At 42.3% G+C, this 11,233-nt stretch overlaps 1 protein-coding gene across 1 annotated transcript in view; it reads right to left on the bottom strand.

The window, feature by feature from the left end:
- The window catches only part of EMX1 (empty spiracles homeobox 1), a 182,956-nt gene extending 178,074 nt beyond the window's left edge, over window positions 1–4,882 (bottom strand). The window contains exon 1 of the mRNA XM_075332550.1: window positions 4,275–4,882. Within this exon, the coding sequence (XP_075188665.1) occupies window positions 4,275–4,614 (340 nt within the window). The 5' untranslated portion in view covers window positions 4,615–4,882. The remainder of the gene's footprint in view (window positions 1–4,274) is intronic.
- Window positions 4,883–11,233: the final 6,351 nt, after the last annotated feature.

Below are 11,233 nucleotides of genomic sequence, written 5' to 3'. Positions count from 1 at the left end.
AACATGTCTGTATATCCTGTATATATATTTATACCCTGTATATATCTCCATGTCTGTATGTCCTGTATATATCCGTATATCCTGCATATATCTGTGTGTCCTGTATATATTTGTATGTCATATATATATGTATATGTATATATATATATATATATATATATATATATATATATATATATATCCTGTATATATCTGTATATGCCTGTATGTCCTGTATAAGTCTGTATATCCTGTACATATATGTATATCTTGTATATATCTGCAGATCCTACATACATCTGTATGTCCTGTATATAGCTGTATGTCTTGTATATATCTGTATATTCTGCATATATCTGTATGTCCTGTATATATGTATATGTCTGTATGTCCTGCATATATCTGTATGCCCAATATATATCCTGTATATCCGGTATATGTATTTTTTCCTTTATATATGTACATGTTTGTATGTCCTGCATATATCTGTATGCCCAGTATATATCTGTATATCCTGTATATGTCTTTTTACCCTGTATATTTCTGTATACTTTGTATATATCTGTATATCGTGTACATGTTCATAATATGTCCTGTATATATCTGTATGCCCGGTATATATCTGCATATTCTGAATATGTCTCTTTCCCCTGTATATATCTGTATACCTTGTATATAGCTGTATATCCTGTACATGTCTGTGTATATATATCTGTATGTCTTGTATATAGCTACATATTCTGTATATTTCTGTATATTCTGTATATATAAGTCTTGTATATTTCTGTATATAGCTCTATGGCCTGTATATGTCTGTATATCCTGCATATATCTGTATGTACTGTATGTATCTAATTGTCCTGTATATATTTGCATATATCTCTATGTACTGTATATATTTGTATGTCCTGTATATATCTGTGTATCCTGTATATGTATAGCCTGTATATATCTGTATATGCTTTATATATTTGTTTATCTTGTATATATTTGTATGTCCTTTATATATCTGTATACCTTGTATATATCTGTATACCTTGTATATATCTGTATATTTTGAATATATCTGTATATCCTGTATATGACTGTATATTCTGAATAAATCTGTATATTCTGTACGCCCTGTATATATCTGTATATTCTGTATATATCTATGTCCTGTATATATCTGTATATCCTGTATATATCTGTATATCCTTTATATAACTGTATATCTTGTATATATCTGTATATTCTGTATGTATGTATAGCCTGTATATATCTTTGTATCCTATATATTATCTCTATGTCCTGTATATACCTGTTTATCTTGTATATGTCTGTATATCCTGCACATATCTGTATACCTTGTACAGTATATGTCTGTATGTCCATTATAAATCTGTATCTTGTATATATCTGTATATCCTGTATATATCTGTATATCCTGTATATATCTGTGTATCTTGTATATATTTGTATATCTTGTATATATCCATGTATCTTGTATATGTTTGTATATCCTGTACATATCTGTGTAACTTGTATATATTTGTATATGTCTGTATGTAGTAAGAGGTTCTGTATTTGCCAAGTACAATTCCTACACATTTATACATGCGCACCTTGTATACAGCTCTGTATATAGGTGCATCCTGTATACAGATGTATATCTATCTATCTGTATCTATCTATCTATATAATATATATATATATATATATATATATATATATATATATATATATATATATATATATATATATATATATCGCGTGTTTAGTTTGTGGTTGCTCTAGTCTATATTTCTGCAGATGTATATAGGAATATAGTTCTGTATTTAGTGTGTATATACATATAGTGAAGGGCATTCTATAAATACATAGATATATACATGTGTAATGGGGGCGGTGTAGCTGTGTGATATCCTGTGCTCGGTCCGCATTATATCGTGCTCCCCGTGTGTCTTCTGCCGATATGGAGCAGATTGTTCTGCAGAAAGTCCGATATCTGCACCTCGGAATACAGACTCCCCCGATGTGGAAGGGGAGATTTATTGTATCTGTATTTAACACGCACACACACATATATACTTATATATATATTTATACTTACACATATACTTGTATATATTGATATGTACACATACAGTGTATACAAATATATACAAGTTAGACACACATATATATATATATATATATATGCAGGTGTATATTATCCTGCAGGTATATATATATATATATATATTTATATATATTTATTTACTCTATTACTGTATATATATATATATATATATATATATATATATATATATATATACTCTATAAGTATTGTTCGGCAGGAATGTGTCATATATTGGTGTATATGTGTACGTGTATTATTCTGCAGGTGTGTATATATATTAGTGTAATATTTTGCAAATATTTATATATATACATATATATATATATGTAGATGTGCATTGCTATGCAGATATATATATATATATACACACACAAATGATATAAATAAAGTTTTTTATATATATATATGTATAAATATATATTTGTGTGTGTGTGTGTGTGTGTATAATATTCTCTGCAGGACTGTATATATATATATATATATATATATATATATATATATATATCGGTGTAATATTCTGCAGGTATAGATTTATATTCCGTCTATCTCCTGCTCATTCGTCTTCCCTCCGTTTTTTCTCCGTTTCGTCTCTATGTGTAGAGGGTGTACTTTATTTGCTGTGCTCCGTCTGTGGCCGCTTATATCCGTGTGACTTCGTTCGGATAAATCCCCCCTGCAAGCAGCTCATGTATGACAGTGTCAGTGTATATATATATATCTATATATGTGTGTATATATATATATATATATATATATATATACATACACATATATATATATATATTTGTGTGTATGGGCATGCTGTGCTCGTGTTTGCTGGTGTGTGATTGTGGGCTCATCCGTGGCATCAGTTTGTAGCTGTGTGTGTTTCCCGTATATTACAGTTCTCTGTTTTCTGTACTTTGTGCAGTTTATGTGTCACCTAGGGTTACTATATATTTTAATCGTAAAACTATATGCACCATATGTAGAGTATATACCACGCACGCACAGCATATATATGGGTATATAATAACTATCAAGATATGGCACTTTATATTGGTATATAATATACAGTGCACTCACAGCAGATATCACGATATGGCACTTCCTCTACGAGTATATACAGTACATTCACAGCAGATTATATATATATATATTACACACACACACACACACACACATATATTACATATATTGCACACACAGTAAATATCCCCACATGGCACTTTTCTGAGTGTATAATATACAGTGAGCACACAACAGATATCACGATATGTCAATTTCTCTGAGTGTATAATATACAGTGAGCACTCAGCAGATATCACGATATGTCAATTTCTCTGAGTGTATAATATACAGTGAGCACACAACAGATATCACGATATGTCAATTTCTCTGGGTGTATAATATGCAGTGAGCACTCAGCAGATATCACGATATGTCAATTTCTCTGAGTGTATAATATACAGTGACCACACAGCAGATATCACGATATGTCAATTTCTCTGGGTGTATAATATGCAGTGAGCACTCAGCAGATATCACGATATGTCAATTTCTCTGAGTGTATAATATACAGTGACCACTCAGCAGATATCAAGATGTCAATTTCTCTGGGTGTATAATATACAGTGACCACACAACAGATATCACGATATATCAATTTCTCTGAGTGTATAATATACAGTGATCACACAGCAGATATCACGATATGTCAATTTCTCTGAGTGTATAATATACAGTGACCACACAGCAGATATCACGATATGTCAATTTCTCTGAGTGTATAATATACAGTGACCACACAGCAGATATCACGATATGTCAATTTCTCTGAGTGTATAATATACAGTGACCACACAGCAGATATCACGATATGTCAATTTCTCTGAGTATATAACATACTGTGACCACACAGCAGATATCACGATATGTCAATTTCTCTGAGTATATAACATACTGTGACCACACAGCAGATATCACGATATGTCAATTTCTCTGAGTGTATATACAGTGACCACTCAGCAGATATCACGATATGTCAATCTCTCTGAGTATATAACATACAGTGAGCACACAGCAGATATCACGACATGCAGATACTGACACCTGAGGACATAATGTCACTATCAGTCGTTGCTCTGCACAGTATAGCAGCACCAGGAGCCTCTGGAGGGGTCACAGGTACAGAGGGGTCTTGGGGGGTAGTTACCTTGGAATCTGTGTGGGAAGAACCTGTTCCTGAGCACCCAGGGGTAGAAGTTGAGGGGGTCCCTGTGCTGGGCCCCATAGAAGGAGTGTGGGTGCTGGTGCAGCTGGTGGGGGTGCACAGTCAGGGGGGGGTGGGTGACCGCAGCCTCTGGGAACACCAGCTCGGGGCTGCTGTAGAGGGGGCGTCCGGCTGGGCTGGGGAAATCGCTGACGAAGGCTTCTGCGGCGGAGCCGGGGTAGGTCAGGGCGGTGGGTCTCACGGGCTCCTCGGAGCTCAGGTGCGTGTCCTTGGCCACTAAGGACTCGATAGTAAAGCAGCGCTTCCCGGCGGGCTGGAACATGGCTCCCCGTTCTGGAGGCCCCTCTCCTCCTCAATCACTGCCAACCCTGCCCCCCAGCCCCCCAAATCCAGGACCACTCTCCAAGGCTCCAGTCCTCAGCTGCACACTCCTGCATCCATGCACCTTCCCCGGGGCCTCCAGCAAAGTCTCCTTCTTCTCTTTCTCCTTCTTCTCTTTCTTCTCCTCTTTCTCCTTCTCCTCTTCCTCCTGGAGATGATGGCTCACCTGTCCTGGCTCCACTCCTCCTCACCTGCTGCACTCAGGAGTAATGATGGAGAGCAGCAACTCTTCTGAGGGGTGGAGGAGGCTGCAGGGGTCTGCATGACGGGGGCTCCGCCCAGCTCATGAATCATGCATGAGGGGAGGGCCCAACTGGATTAACCCCTTACTGTCCCAGCTGACTGCACAAATCCCTGCCCCTCATTGCCCCATAGACATGAAGTAGGAGCACTGGCAGAGGCGCTGTGTGCAGGACCAGGACCAGGGCGCAAGGGTGCAGGACCAGGGGTGCAGGACCAGGGCGCAGGGGTGCAGGACCAGGGGTGCAGGACCAGGGGTGCAGGACCAGGGCGCAGGGGTGCAGGACCAGGGGTGCAGGACCAGGGCGCAGGGGGGCAGGACCAGGGGTGCAGGACCAGGGCGCAGGGGGGCAGGACCAGGGGTGCAGGACCAGGGCGCAGGGGGGCAGGACCAGGGGTGCAGGACCACGGAACAGGGACTGGGGTACAGGACCAGAGGGCAGGGGATGGTGTGCAAGACCATGGGGCAGATGTGCAGGACCAGGGGCAGGTGTGCAGGACCAGGGGGCAGGGGCTGGAGTGCAGGATTAGGGGACAAAGGATGGGGTGCAGGAGCAGGGGCTGGGGTGCAGGAGTGTAGAACCAGGGGGAAGAGGTTGGGGTGCTGGACCAGGATGCAGGAGCAGGGGACAGGGGATGGGCAGCAGGTACCAGAGGGCAAGGGATGGGCTGCAAGTACGAGGGAACAGGGGATGGCCTGCAGGCACCAGGGGATGGGGTGCAGCTACCAAGGAGCAGGGGATGGGCTGCAGGTACCAAGGAGCAGGGGATGGGCTGCAGGTGCCATGGGGCAGGGGATGGGGTGCAATACCAGAGAGCAGAGGTTGTGGTGCAATACCAGGATGCAGGACCAGAGGACAGGGGCTGGGGTGCAGCATCAGGGGGTAGGGGATGGGCTGCAGGTACGAGGGAACAGGGGATGGTCTGCAGGTATCAGGGGGCAGGGGATAGGGTGTAGGTACCAAGGAGCAGGGGATGGGCTGCAGGTACCAGGGAGCAAGGGATGGGCTGCAGGCACCAGGTAGCAGGAGATGGACTGCAGATATCAGAGGGCAGGAGATAGGGTCCAGGTACCAAGGAGCAGTGGTTGGGCTGCAGGTACCAGGGAGCAGGGGATGGGCTTCAGATAGTAAGGAGCAGGGAATGGGTTGCAGGTTGCAGGTACCAGGGGGCAGGGGATGGGCTGCAGGGGGCAGGGGATGGGCTGCAGGCACCAGGTAGCAGGAGATGGACTGCAGATATCAGGGAGCAGGGGATGGGCTGCAGATATCAGGGAGCAGGGGATGGGCTGCAGATATCATGGAGCAGGGGATGGGCTGCAGGTACCAGGAAGCAGGGGATGGGCTGCAGATATTAGGGAGTAGGGGATGGGCTGCAGGCACCAGGTAGCAGGAGATGGACTGCAGATATCAGGGAGCAGAGGATGGGCTGCAGGTACCAGGGAGCAGAGGATGGGCTGCAGATATCAGGGAGCAGAGGATGGGCTGCAGGTACCAGAGCACTGATGTCAGGGGTTGGCGGGGGGTGGGGAGCAGCCTGCAGTGAGGGGGCAGAGGCCACATTATACGGTATATAAAAACACACACACATACATACATATATATATATATATATGTCATATGAAAAAGTTTGGGCACCCCTATTAATGTTAACCTTTTTTCTTTATAACAATTTGGGTTTTGCTATTTCAGTTTCATATATCTAATAACTGATGGACTGAGTAATATTTCTGGATTGAAATGAGGTTTATTGTACTAACAGAAAATGTACAATCCGCATTTAAACAAAATTTGACCGGTGCAAAAGTATGGGCACCTCAACATAAAAGTGACATTAATATTTTGTAGATCCTCCTTTTGCAAAAATCACAGCCTCTAGTCGCTTCCTGTAGCTTTTAATGAGTTCCTGGAGCCTGGATGAAGGTATGTTTGACCATTCCTGTTTACAAAACAATTCCAGTTCAGTTAAGTTTGATGGTTGCCGAGCATGGACCGCCGCTTCACATCATCCCACAGATGTTCAATGATATTCAGGTCTGGGGACTGGGATGGCCATTCCAGAACATTGTAATTGTTCCTCTGCATGAATGCCTGAGTAGATTTGGAGCGGTGTTTTGGATCATTGTCTTGCTGAAATATCCATCCCCTGCGTAACTTCAACTTCGTCACTGATTTTTGCACATTATTGTCAAGAATCTGCTGATACTGAGTTGAATCCATGCGACCCTCAACTTTAACAAGATTCCCGGTGCCGGCATTGGCCAAACAGCCCCAAAGCATGATGGAACCTCCACCAAATTTTACTGTGGGTGCAAGTGCTTTTCTTGGAAAGCCGTGTTTTTTTGCCTCCATGCATAACACCTTTTTGTATGACCAAACAACTCAATCTTTGTTTCATCAGTCCACAGGACCTTCTTCCAAAATGTAACTGGCTTGTCCAAATGTGCTTTTGCATACCTCAGGCGCCTCTGTTTATGGCGTGCTTGCAGAAACGGCTTTTTCGCATCACTCTCCCATACAGCTTCTCCTTGTGCAACGTGCGCTGTATTGTTGACCAATGCACAGTGACACCATCTGCAGCAAGATGATGCTGCAGGTATTTGGAGGTGGTCTGTGGATTGTCCTTGACTGTTCTCACCATTCTTCTTCTCTGCCTTTCTGATATTTTTCTTGGCCTGCCACTTCTGGGCTTAACAAGAACTGTACCTGTGTTCTTCCATTTCCTTACTATGTTCCTCACAGTGGAAACTGACAGTTTAAATCTCTGAGACAACTTTTTGTACCTTCCCCTGAACAACTATGTTGAATAGTCTTTGTTTTCAGATCATTTGGGAGTTGTTTTGAGGAGCCCATGATGCCACTCGTCATAGGAGATTCAAATAGGAGAACAACTTGCAAGTGGCCACCTTAAATACCTTTTCTCATGATTGGATATACCTGACTATGAAGCTCAAAGCTCAATGAGGTTACAAAACCAATTTAGTGCTTTAGTAAGTCAGTAAAAAGTAGTTAGGAGTGTTCAAATTAAGGAGTTGATAAGGGTGCCCATACTTTTGCATCGGTCAAATTTTGTTTAAATGCGGATTGCACATTTTCTGTTAGTACAATAAACCTCATTTCAATCCCGAAATATTACTCAGTCCATCACTTATTAGATATATGAAAGTGAAATAGCAAGAACCCAAATTGTTATAAAGAAAAAAGGTTAACATTAATAGGGGTGCCCAAACCTTTTCATATGACTATACACATATATATACACTACAGTTCAAAAGTTTGGTGTCACCCAGACAATTTTGTCTTTTCCATGAAAAATCATAGTTTATTTATCAAATGAGTTGCTTTCGGCACAGAATGCTCCTTTGCAGCAATTTCAGCTTTGCAGACTCTTTGACATTCTAGCTGTTATTTGCAGAGGTAATCTGGAGATATTTCGCCCCATGCTTCCCCCCCTTCCACACGTTGGATTGGCTTGATGGGCACTTTTTGCACCATACGGTCAAGCTGCTCCCACAACAGCTCTATAGGGTTGAGATCTGGTGACTGGGCTGGCCACTCCATTACAGATAGAATACCAGCTGCCGGCTTCTTCCCTAAATAGTTCATGCATAATTTGGAGGTGGCTTTGGGTCATTGTCTTGTTGTAGGATGAAATTGGCTCCAATCAAGCGCTGTCCACAGGGTATGGCATGGCGTTGCAAAATGGAGTTATAGCCTTCCTTATTCAAAATCCCTTCTACCTTGTAGAAATCTCCCACTTTACCAGCATCAAAGCAACCCCAGACCATCACATTACCTCCACCATGCTTGACAGATGGCGTCAGGCAGTCTTCCAGCATCTTTTCAGTTGTTCTGCATCTCACAAATGTTCTTCTGTGTGATCCAAACACCTCAAACTTTGATTCGTCTGTCCATAACACGTTTTTCCAATCTTACTCTGTCCAATGTCTGTGTTCTTTTGCCCATATTAATCTTTTCCTTTTATTAGCCAGGCTCAGATATTGTTTTTTCTTTGCCACTCTGCCCTGAAGGCCGGCATCCCAGAGTCGCCTCTTCACTGTAGACGGTGACACTGGCATTTTGCGGGTACTATATAATGAAGCTGCCAGTTGAGGATCTGTGAGGCGTGGATTTCTCACACTAGAGACTGTAATGTCCTTGTCTTGTTGCTCAGTTGTGCAGCGCGGCCTCCACTTCTCTCTACTCTGGTTACAGCCTGTTTGTGCTCTCCTCAGTTGTGCAGCGCGGCCTCCCACTTCTCTTTCTACTCTGGTTACAGCCTGTTTGTGCTCTCCTCTGAAGGGAGTAGTACACACCACTGTAGGAAATCTGCAGTTTCTTGGCAATTTCTCACATGGAATATCCTTCATTTCTAAGAACAAGAATAGACTGTCGAGTTTCACATGAAAGTTCTTTTTTTCTGGCCATTTTGAGAGTTTAATGTAATCAACAAATGTAAAGCTCCAGATCCTCAACTAGCTCAAAGGAAGGTCAGTTTTATAGTTTCTCTAATCAGCAAAACTGTTTTCAGCTGTGCTAACACACTTGCACAAGGGTTTTCAAGGGATTTCTAAACATCCATTATCCTTCTAACACAGTTAGCAAACACAATGTATCATTAGAACACTGGAGTGGTGGTTGTTGGAAATGGGCCTCTATACACCTATGTAGATATTGCATTAAAAAGCAGACATTTGCAGCGAGAATAGTCATTTACCACATTAACAATGTATAGAGGGGATTTCTGTTTAATTTAATGTTGGCTTCATTGAAAAAAATGTGCTTTTCTTTCAAAAATAAGGAAATGTCTAAGTGACCCTAAACTTCTGAACTGTAGTGCATATATGTATATATATATATATATATATATATATATATATATATATATATATATATACACAGTATATACAGAGGATAATCTAGAAATACAAGAAAACTGCTCCTGCGTTAAGGAGCAGAGTTCTAATCTAATACATAAAGCTGAATGTATGTGTATGTGTGTGTATGTGTATGTATGTGTATGTATGTGTATGTATGTATGTCCGCTAAAGGAATCCGCACCGTCGCATTTATAATCACGACATTTTGCACAGACGCCTCATGTGTCTCAGGGAACGTCATAGACTATGTTTGGATGGGAAAATTTAACCCCGTGCTTTCCAGTAACTCTACAAAAATCCTGCAGCCATTAAACTGAATGGAGCTGGGAGCTGCAGGCTATAAATAGCAACTGTCAGTGGTTGCTAATGGAACAAAATAAACTGTTAGTATAAGAAGCTTATGTGTGAGGTAATAAGATGTCGGTGGGGAGACAGATAGAGAACGACAGAGACAGACAGACAGAGACACAGAGACAGAGGGGGAAAGAGACAACCCTGGAAAGAAACAGACTGGCAAAGAGACAGACCGGGAAAGAGACACACGCCCAAAGAGACAGACCTGGAAAGAGACAGACGCCCAAAGAGACACACCGGGCAAAGAGACAGCCCTGGAAAGAAACAGACTGGCAAAGAGACAGACGCCCAAAGAGACAGACGGGGAAAGAGACAGATGGGGAAAGAGACAGACCGGGAAAGAGACAGCCGGGCAAAGCGACAGCCAGGCAAAGAGACAGATGGGCAAAGAGACAGCCCTGGAAAAAGACAGCCCTTGAAAGAGACAGCCCGACAAAGAGACAGACGGGGAAAGAGAGCAGATGGGGAAAGAGAGCAGACGGGGAAAGAGAGCAGACGGGCTAGATATCCTCCATATAATACTTGCGGGGCTGATATCCTCCATATAATGTGTGCAGGGCTGATATCCTCCATATAATGTGTGCGGGGATGATACCCTCAATATAATGTATGCGGGGCTGATATCCTCCATATGATGTGTGTGTGTCGGATATCCTCCAAATAATGTATGCAGGGCTGATATCCTCCATATAATGTGTGCGGGGCTGATATCCTCCATATAATGTGTGCGGGGCTGATATCCTCCATATAATGTGTGCGGGGCTGATATCCTCCATATAATGTGTGCGGCGCTGATATCCTCCATATGATGTATGCGGGGCTGATATCCTCCATATGATGTATGCGGGGCTGATATCCTTCATATAATGCATGCGGGGCTGATATCCTCCATATGATGTATGCGGGGCTGATATCCTCTATATAATGTGTGCGGGGCTGATATCCTTCATATAATGTGTGCGGGGTTGATATCCTCCATATAATGTGTGCGGGGTTGATATCCTCCATATAATGTGTGCCAGTTGTCCTGATGGGCGTTGATGTAGTGGTGTAGGAAGGCAGTCATGATCTGGTTAACACGTTCCAC

Source organism: Anomaloglossus baeobatrachus, chromosome 1 (assembly GCF_048569485.1).
Source record: "Anomaloglossus baeobatrachus isolate aAnoBae1 chromosome 1, aAnoBae1.hap1, whole genome shotgun sequence".
NCBI classification, from domain to species: domain Eukaryota; kingdom Metazoa; phylum Chordata; class Amphibia; order Anura; family Aromobatidae; genus Anomaloglossus; species Anomaloglossus baeobatrachus.
Note: the sequence above shows the minus strand (reverse complement) of the source record. Positions and strands in the feature narration are given on the sequence as shown.